Source organism: Scyliorhinus torazame, chromosome 8 (genome assembly GCF_047496885.1).
Source record: "Scyliorhinus torazame isolate Kashiwa2021f chromosome 8, sScyTor2.1, whole genome shotgun sequence".
Lineage (NCBI taxonomy): Eukaryota > Metazoa > Chordata > Chondrichthyes > Carcharhiniformes > Scyliorhinidae > Scyliorhinus > Scyliorhinus torazame.
In genome coordinates this window covers 280,660,697-280,677,188 of record NC_092714.1, presented here as the reverse complement: position 1 = coordinate 280,677,188, position 16,492 = coordinate 280,660,697, and the positions used below count along the sequence as shown (strand labels likewise).

Genomic DNA, 16,492 nt, shown 5'->3' with positions numbered 1-16,492 from the left:
TTTTTAACCCACCTCTTTGAGCTTTTGGTAACCCGCCTAATAAATCTTTGTGCCCGCTTTGCTCCCTGCCTCTGAAAGTCATTGAATATTTTCTACAATAAAGGCATGATGAATGGCCTACCGTGTCAGGTTTAAGCTCTACTATATCAAAGCCAGTGAGCTGAAGAGTAAAACTCCTCATAATGTTTCTTAGCTGTAATCTTGGCAAACCCCTCTGGTGGTGTGGAACATCAGCTAACTGGTCAGTTTAGTTGTAGAGAGCCATTCCATTTCTGGTGGACAGCAAGCAAAGAAAGACTTTCATTCAGCCTGGCATATATTCAAACCCAGGTTTCAAAGTTGAAAGGCCGGTTATATTAAACCAACGTACAGAAAGAGGCTATTCAACCCCACATGTCTGTGTCAGATATTTTCACAGATTGTCGAAAGCTCATCCCATATTTTGCTCTTTCCTCATGGCTTTGCATCTTCCTTGATTTCTTTTATTTACTTTGTCAAGTATCAAAGACAGTTCGCACTAAAGCAGTTTGTATTCCAAAGTGTCTTGATTTTTAAAAATGATTTTACGGGATGTGGGCCCTGCTGGCTAGGTCAGCATTTATTGTCCATCCCTAATTGCCCTCAAGAAGGTGGTGATGAGCTGCCTTGAACTGCTGCAGTCCACGTGGTGTAGGTACACCTCACTGCTGTTAGGGAGAGAGTTCCATGATTTTGACCCAGTGATAGTGAAGGAGCAGCGATATATTTCCAAGTCAGGGTGGAGGGGAACGTCCAAATGCTTTTTTCATGCATCTGCTGTCCTTGTCCATCTAGGCGGTTGCAGTTGGGAGTTTGGAAGCTGCTGTCGAAGGTTGTGATCATGACCTTTTTTTCATGCCAATATGCGATGGGACATGTAAAACATAGCACACTGCCTTTTACTTCAGGCAGTCCATATTTTTGTATTGTGCCCTAACATTTTGGATGTGGGCATGACTATATGTTAATTTAAACTCATCTTGCACTATCCTATTCCTTTCAAGGAGATGATACAATTGGAAGACATCCCAAACCTCGCAAACCTGGTTGCCAGTTTTGACCAGCAGCAACTTGCTAATTTCTGTCGCATTTTGTCAGTCACTATATCTGAATTGGACACGGGAAATGATGACAAACACACACTACTTGCCAAAAATGCACAACAGAAGAAGTCTGCAGGCCCTTCACTAGCTGAAATCAACCAAGGTAGGCTAGTAATGAGTGTCCAGTGCTTGACTCCATTACGGTTTGGGGGCCTGTAAATTATTCCTTTAAAGATGCAATACAAGAATCTATTCTTTAAGTTTCTTTTTGAGTAAGCCAATACATAATATGCTTCTCTGCTGTTTTTCTCTCCTCTCTCCCTTGTGTCCTCTGTGCCGCCACCACATTCCACTGCTCCTCACAAATGTGGAATGAAGCAGAGTGGGACTCGCTGAAGGAGCTTGCCTTATTTAACTTTGTTCTGCAATCAGTTTGAGTTGTGATGCACACCGAAGCCAAAAATGTTTTGCATCATTAATTCTTGGATTGTGAGCATCACTAACAATGCAAGCATATGTTGCCCATCCCTAATTGCCCTTGAGAAGGTGGTGGTGGGTCACTCCTCTTGAGCCATTGTGCTGCATGTGTTTTTTAAATAATTCATGGGATGTGGGCGTCGCTGGCTGGGCCAGCATTTATTGCCCGACTCTTAAGGGTGTTATGAGTCAATCACATTGCTGTGGGTCTGGAGTCACTGTTAAGGACGGCAGATTTTCTTCCCTAAAGGACATGAATGAACCAGATGGGTTTTTACAACAATCAACAAGTATTTCACGGTCATCATTAGGCTTTTAATTCCAGATTATTTTTATTGAATTGCCATGGTAGGATTTGAACCCGGATCCTCAGGGCATTCCCCTGCATCTCTGAATTACTAGTCCAGTGCCACTGCCTCCTTACCTGTGTAGATGCACCCACAGTGCTGCTGGGGAGGGATTTCCAGGAATTTGACCGTGACAGTGAAGGAATAGTGATATAGTTACAATCAGGATAGTGTGTGTCTTGGAGGGGAACTTGTAGGTCATGATGTTCCCATGCATCTGTTACACTTGTCCTTCTAGGTGGTAGAGGTCATCTGTTAGAAAGGACTCCTGAAGGAGCCTTAGTGAGTTGCTGCTGTGCATCTTGTATGTGACACACATCTACCACTGATGGAGGGAGACAATGTTTAAGATGGTGGATGAGGTACCAATCAAGCGGGCTGCCCTGTCCTGGGTGGTGTTGAGTCTGCAGTGTTGGACCTGCACTCACCCAGGAAAGTGGAGAGTATTCCATCCAGTTCACTTCCTAGTCCGTGGTAACCCCAGGATGTTGGTTGTGGGGGTTTCAGTGATGGTAATGCCTTTGAATGTCACGATTCATGTTGGAGATAGCCATTGCCTGGCACTTCTGTGGTGCAAAGGTTATTTCTCATTATCAGTCCAAGCTTAAGCTTGTGTGAGCACTCTTTAGAATTGTTGAGCCTGAATAATTGTCAGAATGAACCTTGGGTGCATTGGAGTCAACTTGCCTTTTTTGTCTCGATACTTTATTCTTATATTTTGTACTTTATTTCATCGAGGAGAATTGTATCTCGGGCGTTAAAGTATTATTTCTCTTCACTCCTCAGTCACACTTTTGAATATTCCTGGATTCATTGAACGATTGTGTAAATTGGCAACAAGGAAGGTGTCTGAGACAACAGGCACTTCAAACTTCTTACAGGAGCTGGAGGAGTGGTACGCGTGGTTGGACCACGCACTGGTTCTTGACACGTTGATGCACATAGCCACTGAGGAAGCCGACCAAAGCAGCAGCACAGGTACCATGCACTGCAACCTATTACCCGTGCCGCCCATGTGTGAGGGCCAGGACCTTCACCTTTGGCTCAGTGATCCTAAATAGCCACTTCATTCAAACTTGGGATGGGAAAAGATTGGAAATTAAATTTTATTGTGCAGTGTTGTCTTTGATACAATCTGGAGTTATTATCCTACTCTCCCTTCACTTTCACCTACTGTCAATTAGCATTAAAACACCAAGAATGTCAATCAACCACTCCCTTTTCAAATCTCCTTTCCTCAGATATTTTTTCAACCTTGCTGATGCAATGGCCCTTTTAATTAGATTTATCAACGACATTATTTCTGAGGGTGAGAATCTATCATGAAAGCCCATCTGTGCATTTAAATTGTACAAATTTAGGTTCTGACCTGCACTAACTTCAACACTGATTGTTTGATAGGATACTTTTGTGCATTATCCAAACTGTGGCAGATGTGCTCTTCAGGACAATGAGATGGATTTTAAAGAATTATTTCATGGGATGTGGACATCACTGGCCCAGCATTTGCTGTCTATCTCTAATTGCCCTTGAACTGAGTGACTTGTCAGCCCATTTCAGAGGGAATTATTGTTGTGGGTCTGGAGTCACATGTTGGCCGGACAAGATGGGAATGTCCAGTTTCCTTCCCTAAAGGCCATTCAGTAGTGAACAAGATTGCTTTTTACAACAATTGGTAGTTTTGTGGTAACAATTACAGAGACCAGCTTTCTATTTCAGATTACTAATTGAATTAAAATTCCGCCACTTGTCCTGGTGGGTTTTCAACCTTTTCCTTAGTGTGATATTACCACTGCCACGGTGTTACCTGGATGTATCCAGGAATAAGGGATTTTAGTTACGTAAATAGTTGGAATATCTGAGGAAAAGAGATTGAAAAGGGAGTGGTTGTTCTTTTTTTGTAGAAAAAAGTCTTGCATTTATATAGCACCTTCACAGCATGTCCCGAAGTCCTTTTCCAGCTGGTGAAGTACTTTTTGAAGTGTCACTGTTTTAACCAGGGAATTCCTACAATGCAGCAGGAGGCCATTCGGCCTACCATGCCTGAACTGGCGCTGTGAAAGAGCAACATACCTTGAGGTGAATTTGTCATTCTGAATTCTTCCTCTGCGTATCTGAACAGGCATTGTGTGGTGACTAGGGGATTTTCACATAACTTCATTGCAATGTTAATGTAAGCCTACTTGTGACACTAATAAAGATTATTATCATTATTATTAACCCCACCTCACAATAAAAGGCAATTTATCATGGCCGATTCGCCTAACCTGCGCATCTTTGGACTGTGGGAGGAAACTGGAGCACCCGTAGGAAACCCACCCGGACACAGGGAGAACATGCTTACTCCACGCACACAGTCACCCGAGGCCGGAATTGAACCCAGGTCCCTGGGGTTGAGGCAGCAGTGCTAACTACCGCTGTACCCTAATGTAGCAATCCTTTCCTTGATTGCCACCATCCCGTGGTGGAGAGTCTTGAACATTCTGTTGGTCCCGAGTGCAATGTCGTCGGGAATCTTAAGCTGCTGGCAGGGTCACCATGTTGATAAGGTCGGAGGGGAGGAGCCAGACGAAGTGCAATCCAAAATAAGTCTTCAACGGTGGATCAGGTGGAAGATATTCATATGCTATCAATGGCTGCGATGGTGGATGAGGGCTGCAACAATAGGGAGATTCCCAGTTATCAAGGTTCCCTGGAAATGGACCTACTCTCTCTCCAGGACCGTATGTCTGCTGATGTGCAATAACATGCCCACATTTAAAAGATGTCTCACACCAGGCGTATACCTAGAGGAAAGGCACGCTCCACACAGACCAGCCCTGCGGCAATTGGCGAGAGGTGACGGGGATAGGACTGAGATCTGGAAGTCCCTAGCTTCGCACCAGCAGTGGGCAGTGGAATTTGATTCAGTCGTTTTGCTCAACAAAACATCAGCCTTTGTTGGAGAGAACACTTCAAAGAACTCCTAAACCGTGATGTAACCATAGATAAGGATGTGTTTGCAAAAATCCACTAATTCTCCATCAAAGATGATCCTTCACTCCCACCAAGCGTGGTCAAAATCAAAGCCACCACTACACACGAAGAATGGAAAAGCTGCAGCAGTGGGCGGGATCCCAGCGGATATTTTCAAACTTGGAGGAGAAGAGATCACCCATCATCTCCATCAGCTGTTCCTGAAAATCTGGGACAGAGAAAATATTCCAGCCAACCTCAGGGATGCCGTCATCACCACCTTCAAGAAAGGAGACCAAGTGGACTATGGGAACTACCGAGGAATCTCCCTGCACTCCCATCGCCAAGAAGATCATCGCCTGAATCCTTGCCAGCCGCCTTCTCCCAGTGTCTGAAGAAATTCTTCTGGCTTCCACCCAAACCATGGAACAGCAGGCATTATTTTTACTGCTCTGAACAGAGGACATTATTTTCACTGCTTGGCAACTTCAAGAGAAATTGCAGCAATATCAAACACTCTGTATGGCCTTCATCATTCTGACCAAGGGTTTTGGCTCAATCAATCGGGAAGTACTATGGACCTGTCAAAGGCTAACTATCCAGAGAAATTCATCAACATCCTCCGACTCCTCCACACCACGCTATCAACGACCGTCACTACTGATTAAAATAGACCGAAAGCTTTGAGGTCGAGCAGGAATGTCATGGCACCCGCCCTTTTCTCCATCTTCATCTCTACCATCCTTCACCTTGTCGAGAGCAAGCTTCCCAGTGGAGTGGACATCGTCTACAGGATGGACAGAAAGCATTTCAAACTGAACTGGTTGAAATCCAAGAAGAAAAGCGACACTGACATTGCTCGGGGAACTTCCAGTATGCGGATAACATTGCCATCTCCACTCTCTCAGAAGAGAATCTCCAAACCATGCTCGACAACTTCGCGGAAGCATACCGAAGAATCGGTCTCCACCTCAAGAAGACTCCAATTTCTTTATCAACCCGCCCTAGGGCCAGGTCCGGTATCTTCCTTCCAACGGCGAACCCTTACCAACAGTGGAATATTTCCCCTACCTGGGAGCCATCTCCCCTAAGGCTGACATTGATGCAGCGATCCAACATTGTATCCGATCCATGAGCGCCTCCTTCGGACGCCTACATTCGAGAGTCTTTGACGATGAGACATCCATGCTGACACCAAGACCGTCGTGTACAAGGCGGTTGTCCTCCCATCTCTTCTATACAGCTCAGAAACTTCTACGTACAGACGCCACCTCAAGGCCCCGGAGAGGTACCATCAACGCTGTCTGAGACGGATTCTCCACTTCAGCTGGGAGAACATCAGTGTCCTTGAAGGAGCCAAGAGCACTAGCATCGAGGCCACGATGAGCCAAAACCAACTCCACTGGGCCGAGTATGTGATTAGGATATCAGAGTACTGACCATCAAAGCAAATCATCTTTGCCCAGCTTAAGTAAGGCTTCCAAACAAAGGAAGTGCTTCAAAGACACCCTGGCGGCTTACTTGGAGAAATGCAACATAGCGACGCCTGGGAGACTCTTGCTCAGAGGAGACTTACTTGGGGGAAGCTGCTGATTGAAGGGACACGACGGCCAACGGCAAGAGGAGGCTCCGAGAAAGGAATAGCAGCAAATTGAGTCCAAGGGCCGATGTCACCTGCTGTGTGTGCGGTCGAAGATGTGGCTTCAGGAACCCATGACCAGTAACAGTTACATAGGTGGACAATCATACTCCTTACTGAGTGATCTCCGAAGAAGAATGTAGCAAGCATGGCCGGCAGTTTGCAACGGCAAGCTACCATAAACAACCACGTAATACTGACCAATTTACCTGTTTTTGTTGATAATTGAGGGATAAATATTGGCCAAAACATCAGGAATAACTCCCCTACTATTCTTCAGAATAATACCATGGGTCAATTTGCATTCGGGTGAGGGCAGGAGTCTCAGTAACATCTCATCTGACAGCTGGCACCTCTGACCGTGCAGTGCTCCCTCTTTCCTGCACAGTGTCAGCATTGGCTTTTGTGCTCGAGGCCTAGACTGGGATTTGAACTGGGAACTTTGATTCAGCGATGAAAGTGCTACCAACTGAACCATAACTGACACTTAAAGCAGGAATATTTCAAAATGGCGAGGGAGACACTTTCCACTGATTAGGTTAGTGACAGGTTAGAGATTTCAAATGTTGGCAAAAGACCGGAGGGAAATATAAAATTGCTTTACTCCGAGTGGTGACAATCCAGCAAGCACTGCGTAAAAAGATGATCCGATTCCTTCTGATCTTTCAAAAGGGAATTAAGGGATCAATCTGATTAATTGGCAGGATTGGGGAATGGAAAATGTTTTTTAAAAAATGTGTTGATTGAGTGTTGAGCACCACTGTCAAAAGCAGCATTTATTATTGCCTTTGAGGTTGTGATGAGCCACTTCACTGCTGCATGTCATGTAGGTACATCCAGAGTGCTGTCAGAAACTGAATTACCTGTGGGGCTAATTTGGGCAACTTCAAAAAGCTGGCGTGGATGTGATGGACTGAATGGTCGCTTTCTGTGCTGTAAGATTCTTTGGCTCTGTGCACCCTGAGAAGGCTTGGTTAATTAGTCAAGTTAACTAGCTCAAATAGAGTACAATTTTATTATTGACGTGTAGAAAAGCCTAGGTTAAGGATCAAGGCTGATTGCGCAAAGCAGCAGGGCGTTCAAAAGAAGATGGTCGGTCATGCAGTGTGGCCGTGCTTTTGGAAAACTGAAGGATGAAGTGTACTAGTTTTAAGGTGTAAGAGTTGAGATGTGTTGAGGGATGCAGGGAGCAAAGTGCTTATAAGACAGTGCATTTGGAACTTTGGAGGAGCAAAAAGGAAAGTGCGAAGGTTATGTTTAAACTTCTTCCTTTTCTGTATTCAGAATCTGCGGATGAGAGCGTGCTGGCCGCCAGCCAGCTGAGAAGTCGGCTCCCACAATCCATGAAGATAATGCATGAAATCATGTACAAAGTGGAAGTGCTGTATGTGTTGTGTGTACTACTAATGGGAAGGCAGCGGAACCAGGTGGGTAGAGACAGGCTCGGGTGGCAGATTTCAGCGCAATTTCTAATCTTTGCGGTTTTCCCTTTGAGAATAGTAACATTCCTGTTGCACAAGTACCAGCCAATGGCCATCTCATCAGCTGAGAGTCGAACCATCTCTGACGCTGTTAGTCCCATCACTGAATTCCCTCTACCAACATCCCGGTGGTTACCACTGACCAGAGATTTAACTGGAGCAGCCGCATAAATAGTGTCAGAGGCTGTGAATTCTGTGGAGAGTAGCTCCAGACTCTCCATAGCCTGACTTGGAACGATCTGGCTGTTCCTTCGCTGTCACTGGGTCAACATCCTGAAACTCCCTCCCTCACGGCGTTGTGGATGTTCTTGCAAGTGCGGTCTGTTGTATCACAAGATATAGAATTGTATCGGTCAGCAAACCTGCTTTTCCTGACTGGGAGCAGAAGCTTGAAACTGGTTAGCCCCGGCGAGAGCGGGAGGGAGGGATCCGGCGAGAGCGGGAGGGAGGGATCCGGCGAGAGCGGGAGGGAGGGATCCGGCGAGAGCGGGAGGGAGGGATCCGGCGAGAGCGGGAGGGAGGGATCCGGCGAGAGCGGGAGGGAGGGATCCGGCGAGAGCGGGAGGGAGGGATCCGGCGAGGGCGGGAGGGAGGGATCCGGCGAGGGCGGGAGGGAGGGATCCGGCGAGGGCGGGAGGGAGGGATCCGGCGAGGGCGGGAGGGAGGGATCCGGCGAGGGCGGGCGGGAGGGATCCGGCGAGGGCGGGCGGGAGGGATCCGGCGAGGGCGGGCGGGAGGGATCCGGCGAGGGCGGGCGGGAGGGATCCGGCGAGGGCGGGCGGGAGGGATCCGGCGAGGGCGGGCGGGAGGGATCCGGCGAGGGCGGGCGGGAGGGATCCGGCGCGGGCGGGCGGGCGGGAGGGATCCGGCGCGGGCGGGCGGGCGGGAGGGATCCGGCGCGGGCGGGATCCGGCGCGGGCGGGCGGGAGGGATCCGGCGAGGGCGGGCGGGAGGGCAGTGGACTCAATGTGCAGACATCGTGCCATTCCCCTGCCTTTTCCCCCTAAGTCATGAGGCTCATTTGGAGAGCTGGTGCAGAGATGATGGGCCGAATGGGCTCCCCCTCTGCCGAAACAATTTTGTGATCACAAAAAATATGCAGATTACAAAGTTGTAATGTTGTGATTGATTGAAGAATACACTTGTATAACCAGCTGATATATCTGTGACCCACCAGAATTTAATCTGAGAATGTGATCACTCTTAATTCTGGCGTTCCTGACCCTATAGTCTTCCTCTCTGTGTTGGCTCTTAACCAGAGCCAGTTCCACAGGTATTATTATCCCTACTCGTGTAGCTTTTTCCAAAATTGTATCTTCAGTCAGAGAGACAGCAGCTCAGATTGAACACCTCTTAGTGGTAGTGGTGGGGGGGGGGGGGGGGGGTTGGGGGAGGTGAGATGTGTTGGTGTGAGGGAGAACGCAGATGGGGCGGGGGCGAGTTGGTGCGTGGGAGAGTGGAGGGGGGAGCGAGTACGAGGGAGAGCGGTGGGGGGAGCGAGTGCGAGGGAGAGCGGAGGGGGGAGCGAGGGAGAGCGGAGGGGGGAGCGAGGGAGAGCGGAGGGGGGAGCGAGGGAGAGCGGAGGGGAGAGCGGAGGGGGGAGCGAGGGAGAGCGGAGGGGGGAGCGAGGGAGAGCGGAGGGGGGAGCGAGGGAGAGCGGAGGGGGGAGCGAGGGAGAGCGGAGGGGGGAGCGAGGGAGAGCGGAGGGGGGAGCGAGGGAGAGCGGAGGGGGGAGCGAGGGAGAGCGGAGGGGGGAGCGAGGGAGAGCGGAGGGGGGAGCGAGGGAGAGCGGAGGGGGGAGCGAGGGAGAGCGGAGGGGGGAGCGAGGGAGAGCGGAGGGGGGAGCGAGGGAGAGCGGAGGGGGGAGCGAGGGAGAGCGGAGGGGGGAGCCGAGGGAGAGCGGAGGGGGGAGCCGAGGGAGAGCGGAGGGGGGAGCCGAGGGAGAGCGGAGGGGGGAGCCGAGGGAGAGCGGAGGGGGGAGCCGAGGGAGAGCGGAGGGGGGAGCCGAGGGAGAGCGGAGGGGGGAGCCGAGGGAGAGCGGAGGGGGGAGCCGAGGGAGAGCGGAGGGGGGAGCCGAGGGAGAGCGGAGGGGGGAGCCGAGGGAGAGCGGAGGGGGGAGCCGAGGGAGAGCGGAGGGGGGAGCCGAGGGAGAGCGGAGGGGGGAGCCGAGGGAGAGCGGAGGGGGGAGCCGAGGGAGAGCGGAGGGGGGAGCCGAGGGAGAGCGGAGGGGGGAGCCGAGGGAGAGCGGAGGGGGGAGCCGAGGGAGAGCGGAGGGGGGAGCCGAGGGAGAGCGGAGGGGGGAGCCGAGGGAGAGCGGAGGGGGGAGCCGAGGGAGAGCGGAGGGGGGAGCCGAGGGAGAGCGGAGGGGGGAGCCGAGGGAGAGCGGAGGGGGGAGCCGAGGGAGAGCGGAGGGGGGAGCCGAGGGAGAGCGGAGGGGGGAGCCGAGGGAGAGCGGAGGGGGGAGCCGAGGGAGAGCGGAGGGGGGAGCCGAGGGAGAGCGGAGGGGGGAGCCGAGGGAGAGCGGAGGGGGGAGCCGAGGGAGAGCGGAGGGGGGAGCCGAGGGAGAGCGGAGGGGGGAGCCGAGGGAGAGCGGAGGGGGGAGCCGAGGGAGAGCGGAGGGGGGAGCCGAGGGAGAGCGGAGGGGGGAGCCGAGGGAGAGCGGAGGGGGGAGCCGAGGGAGAGCGGAGGGGGGAGCCGAGGGAGAGCGGAGGGGGGAGCCGAGGGAGAGCGGAGGGGGGAGCCGAGGGAGAGCGGAGGGGGGAGCCGAGGGAGAGCGGAGGGGGGAGCCGAGGGAGAGCGGAGGGGGGAGCCGAGGGAGAGCGGAGGGGGGAGCCGAGGGAGAGCGGAGGGGGGAGCCGAGGGAGAGCGGAGGGGGGAGCCGAGGGAGAGCGGAGGGGGGAGCCGAGGGAGAGCGGAGGGGGGAGCCGAGGGAGAGCGGAGGGGGGAGCCGAGGGAGAGCGGAGGGGGGAGCCGAGGGAGAGCGGAGGGGGGAGCCGAGGGAGAGCGGAGGGGGGAGCCGAGGGAGAGCGGAGGGGGGAGCCGAGGGAGAGCGGAGGGGGGAGCCGAGGGAGAGCGGAGGGGGGAGCCGAGGGAGAGCGGAGGGGGGAGCCGAGGGAGAGCGGAGGGGGGAGCCGAGGGAGAGCGGAGGGGGGAGCCGAGGGAGAGCGGAGGGGGGAGCCGAGGGAGAGCGGAGGGGGGAGCCGAGGGAGAGCGGAGGGGGGAGCCGAGGGAGAGCGGAGGGGGGAGCCGAGGGAGAGCGGAGGGGGGAGCCGAGGGAGAGCGGAGGGGGGAGCCGAGGGAGAGCGGAGGGGGGAGCCGAGGGAGAGCGGAGGGGGGAGCCGAGGGAGAGCGGAGGGGGGAGCCGAGGGAGAGCGGAGGGGGGAGCCGAGGGAGAGCGGAGGGGGGAGCCGAGGGAGAGCGGAGGGGGGAGCCGAGGGAGAGCGGAGGGGGGAGCCGAGGGAGAGCGGAGGGGGGAGCCGAGGGAGAGCGGAGGGGGGAGCCGAGGGAGAGCGGAGGGGGGAGCCGAGGGAGAGCGGAGGGGGGAGCCGAGGGAGAGCGGAGGGGGGAGCCGAGGGAGAGCGGAGGGGGGAGCCGAGGGAGAGCGGAGGGGGGAGCCGAGGGAGAGCGGAGGGGGGAGCCGAGGGAGAGCGGAGGGGGGAGCCGAGGGAGAGCGGAGGGGGGAGCCGAGGGAGAGCGGAGGGGGGAGCCGAGGGAGAGCGGAGGGGGGAGCCGAGGGAGAGCGGAGGGGGGAGCCGAGGGAGAGCGGAGGGGGGAGCCGAGGGAGAGCGGAGGGGGGAGCCGAGGGAGAGCGGAGGGGGGAGCCGAGGGAGAGCGGAGGGGGGAGCCGAGGGAGAGCGGAGGGGGGAGCCGAGGGAGAGCGGAGGGGGGAGCCGAGGGAGAGCGGAGGGGGGAGCCGAGGGAGAGCGGAGGGGGGAGCCGAGGGAGAGCGGAGGGGGGAGCCGAGGGAGAGCGGAGGGGGGAGCCGAGGGAGAGCGGAGGGGGGAGCCGAGGGAGAGCGGAGGGGGGAGCCGAGGGAGAGCGGAGGGGGGAGCCGAGGGAGAGCGGAGGGGGGAGCCGAGGGAGAGCGGAGGGGGGAGCCGAGGGAGAGCGGAGGGGGGAGCCGAGGGAGAGCGGAGGGGGGAGCCGAGGGAGAGCGGAGGGGGGAGCCGAGGGAGAGCGGAGGGGGGAGCCGAGGGAGAGCGGAGGGGGGAGCCGAGGGAGAGCGGAGGGGGGAGCCGAGGGAGAGCGGAGGGGGGAGCCGAGGGAGAGCGGAGGGGGGAGCCGAGGGAGAGCGGAGGGGGGAGCCGAGGGAGAGCGGAGGGGGGAGCCGAGGGAGAGCGGAGGGGGGAGCCGAGGGAGAGCGGAGGGGGGAGCCGAGGGAGAGCGGAGGGGGGAGCCGAGGGAGAGCGGAGGGGGGAGCCGAGGGAGAGCGGAGGGGGGAGCCGAGGGAGAGCGGAGGGGGGAGCCGAGGGAGAGCGGAGGGGGGAGCCGAGGGAGAGCGGAGGGGGGAGCCGAGGGAGAGCGGAGGGGGGAGCCGAGGGAGAGCGGAGGGGGGAGCCGAGGGAGAGCGGAGGGGGGAGCCGAGGGAGAGCGGAGGGGGGAGCCGAGGGAGAGCGGAGGGGGGAGCCGAGGGAGAGCGGAGGGGGGAGCCGAGGGAGAGCGGAGGGGGGAGCCGAGGGAGAGCGGAGGGGGGAGCCGAGGGAGAGCGGAGGGGGGAGCCGAGGGAGAGCGGAGGGGGGAGCCGAGGGAGAGCGGAGGGGGGAGCCGAGGGAGAGCGGAGGGGGGAGCCGAGGGAGAGCGGAGGGGGGAGCCGAGGGAGAGCGGAGGGGGGAGCCGAGGGAGAGCGGAGGGGGGAGCCGAGGGAGAGCGGAGGGGGGAGCCGAGGGAGAGCGGAGGGGGGAGCCGAGGGAGAGCGGAGGGGGGAGCCGAGGGAGAGCGGAGGGGGGAGCCGAGGGAGAGCGGAGGGGGGAGCCGAGGGAGAGCGGAGGGGGGAGCCGAGGGAGAGCGGAGGGGGGAGCCGAGGGAGAGCGGAGGGGGGAGCCGAGGGAGAGCGGAGGGGGGAGCCGAGGGAGAGCGGAGGGGGGAGCCGAGGGAGAGCGGAGGGGGGAGCCGAGGGAGAGCGGAGGGGGGAGCCGAGGGAGAGCGGAGGGGGGAGCCGAGGGAGAGCGGAGGGGGGAGCCGAGGGAGAGCGGAGGGGGGAGCCGAGGGAGAGCGGAGGGGGGAGCCGAGGGAGAGCGGAGGGGGGAGCCGAGGGAGAGCGGAGGGGGGAGCCGAGGGAGAGCGGAGGGGGGAGCCGAGGGAGAGCGGAGGGGGGAGCCGAGGGAGAGCGGAGGGGGGAGCCGAGGGAGAGCGGAGGGGGGAGCCGAGGGAGAGCGGAGGGGGGAGCCGAGGGAGAGCGGAGGGGGGAGCCGAGGGAGAGCGGAGGGGGGAGCCGAGGGAGGGCCGAGGGGGGGCCGAGGGGGGGCCGAGGGGGGAGCGAGGGGGGGCGGGGGGGGGGAGCGAGGGGGGGCGGGGGGGGGGGAGCGGCGAGGGAGGGGGGGGGGGGGGGGGCGAGGGGAGGGAGGGGGGGGGAGGCGAGGGGAGGGAGGGGGGGGGAGGGAGGGAGGGGGGGGGGGGGGCGAGGGGAGGGAGGGAGGGGGGGGGGGGCGAGGGGAGGGAGGGGGGGGCGAGGGAGGGAGGGAGGGGGCGGCGAGGGAGGGAGGGAGGGGGGGGCGAGGGAGGGAGGGGGGGGGGGCGAGGGAGGGAGGGGGGGGGGGCGAGGGAGGGAGGGAGGGGGGGCGAGGGAGGGAGGGAGGGGGGGGCGAGGGAGGGAGGGGGGGGGGGCGAGGGAGGGAGGGGGGGGGGGCGAGGGAGGGAGGGGGGGGGGGCGAGGGAGGGAGGGGGGGGGGGCGAGGGAGGGAGGGGGGGGGGGCGAGGGAGGGGAGGGGGGGGGCGAGGGAGGGAGGGGGGGGGGCGAGGGAGGGAGGGGGGGGGCGAGGGAGGGAGGGGGGGGGCGAGGGAGGGAGGGGGGGGGGGCGAGGGAGGGAGGGGAGGGAGGGGGGGGGGGGGCGAGGGAGGGGGGGGGGGGGGGGGCGAGGGAGGGAGGGGGGGGCGAGGGAGGGAGGGGGGGGGGGGGGGCGAGGGAGGGAGGGGGGGGGGGGGGGCGAGGGAGGGAGGGGAGGGAGGGGGGGGGGGGGCGAGGGAGGGAGGGGGGGGGGGGGCGAGGGAGGGAGGGGGGGGGGGGCGAGGGAGGGAGGGGGGGGGGGGGCGAGGGAGGGAGGGGGGGGGGGGCGAGGGAGGGAGGGGGGGGGGGGCGAGGGAGGGAGGGGGGGGGGGGCGAGGGAGGGAGGGGGGGGGGGGCGAGGGAGGGAGGGGGGGGGGGGCGAGGGAGGGAGGGGGGGGGGGGCGAGGGAGGGAGGGGGGGGGGGGGGGCGAGGGAGGGAGGGGGGGGGGGGCGAGGGAGGGAGGGGGGGGGGGGCGAGGGAGGGAGGGGGGTGGGGCGAGGGAGGGGGGGGGGGGGGCGAGGGAGGGGTCGAGGGAGGAGGGGGGGGGGGGGGGCGAGGGAGGGGGCGAGGGAGGAGGGGGGGGGGGCGAGGGAGGGGGGGGGGGGGCGAGGGAGGAGGGGGGGGCGAGGGAGGAGGGGGGGGGGGGGGCGAGGGAGGAGGGGGGGGGGGGGGCGAGGGAGGAGGGGGGGGGGGGGGGCGAGGGAGGGGGGGGGGGCGAGGGAGGGGGGGGGGCGAGGGAGGGGGGGGGGGGGGCGAGGGAGGGGAGGGGGGGGGGGGGCGAGGGGGGGGGGGGGAGGGGGGGGAGGGGGGCGAGGGAGGGAGGGGGGCGAGGGAGGGGGGGGGGGGGAGGGGGGCGAGGGAGGGAGGGGGGCGAGGGGGGGGGGGGGAGGGCGAGGGAGGGGGGGGGGGGGAGGGCGAGGGAGGGGGGGGGGGGAGGGCGAGGGAGGGGGGGGGGGGAGGGCGAGGGAGGGGGGGGGGGAGGGAGGGCGAGGGAGGGGGGGGGGGGGGAGGGGCCAGGGAGGGGGGCGGGGGCGAGGGGGGCGGGGGCGAGGGGAGTGGGGGGGCGGGGGCGAGGGGAGTGGGGGGGCGGGGGCGAGGGGAGTGGGGGGGCGGGGGCGAGGGGAGTGGGGGGGCGAGGGCGAGGGAGAGCGGAGTGGGGGGGCGAGGGCGAGGGAGAGCGGAGTGGGGGCGAGTGTGCGAGGGAGAGCGGGGGGGGAGGGGAGCGAGAGAGAGAGCGCTGGGGGGGGGGGGGGGGGGGAGCGAGGGAGCTCCCTGAACAGCCCTTTGTCGAGGGTGGCGGAGGGCAGCCGTGCTAAATGATTTCCCTGCTCTTTCTTTCAGGTTCACAAGATGTTGGCAGATTTTCGTCTTATCCCTGGCCTCAATAATCTGTTTGACAAACTGATATGGAGGAAACATTCTACTAACCACGTGTTGCATGGACAGAACCAAATCTGTGACTGCAGTCCAGTGAGTATGAAACTTCTGACAAAAGTGGCTGATTGTGGACCAGTGGGATCTCTCATGGGACCTGTACTAAACTGGAGGGGCACCAATATCCTGGCCCCAAAGTTTGCTAGTCCCCTGGGAGGGTTTAAACTAGTGTGGCAGGGGAATGGAAACCGAAGCAATAGGTCAGAAGGTGAATTTACTGAGGGGAAACTAGAGAATAGGGCCACTATGGCTCTGCGGAAGAGCAGGTAGGGAGTTGTTGCTGAACACAGCAGTACTGGTGGTCTGAAGGGCATTTGTTTCAACGCAAGAAATATAACCGGTAAGGCAGATGAGCTTAGTGTTTGGATTAGTGCTTGGAACTATGATGTTGTTGCCATTACAGAGGATTGAGGGAGGGACAGGATTGGCAGCTAATCAGTGTTCCAGGATTTAAATGTCTCAGGCCGGATAGAGGGGGATGTACAAGGGTGGGGGAGTTGCACTATTTAAGGAGCATTTCACAGCTGCGTGAGGACACCTCGGAGGGCTCATACAGTGAGGCCATATGGGTACAGCTCAGGAATAGGAAGGGTACGGTCACAGTATTAGGGTTTTACTACAGGCATCAACAGCCAGCGGGTGACAGAGGAGCAGATGGGTAGGCTAATTGCCTTCTGGAAATCTAAGTACACCACATCCACAGGTTCCCCTTTATCCGTATTACAATGACTACTTCCCTTTCACAAAAGTATGTTGACTCTTCCTGATTAAATTAAGGTTTAAGTGCCCTGTTATTACCTCCTTCATGGATTTAGACCATAAGACATAGGAGTGGAAGTAAGGCCATTCGGCTCATCGAGTCCACTCCACCATTCAATCATGGCTGATTTCAACTCCATTTACCTGCTCTCTCTCCATAGCCCTTAATTCCTCGAGAAATCAAGAATTTATCAACTTCTGTCTTAAAGACACTCAACGTCCCGGCCTCCACCGCCCTCTGTGGCAATGAATTCCACAGACCCACCACTCTCTGGCTGAAGAAATTTCTCCTCATCTCTGTTCTAAAGTGACTCCCTTTTATTCTAAGGCTGTGCCCCCGGGTCCTAGTCTCCCC

General features: G+C 59.2%; 1 protein-coding gene across 2 annotated transcripts in view; it reads left to right on the top strand.

The window, feature by feature from the left end:
- The window catches only part of LOC140428684 (short transient receptor potential channel 4-associated protein-like), a 140,874-nt gene that overhangs the window by 89,436 nt on the left and 34,946 nt on the right, over window positions 1–16,492 (top strand). For both annotated transcript variants that reach the window (XM_072515416.1, XM_072515415.1), the window contains exons 7-10: window positions 1,023–1,224; window positions 2,672–2,863; window positions 7,764–7,906; window positions 15,286–15,414. In XM_072515416.1, coding sequence (XP_072371517.1) covers window positions 1,023–1,224; window positions 2,672–2,863; window positions 7,764–7,906; window positions 15,286–15,414 — 666 coding nt within the window. The remainder of the gene's footprint in view (window positions 1–1,022; window positions 1,225–2,671; window positions 2,864–7,763; window positions 7,907–15,285; window positions 15,415–16,492) is intronic.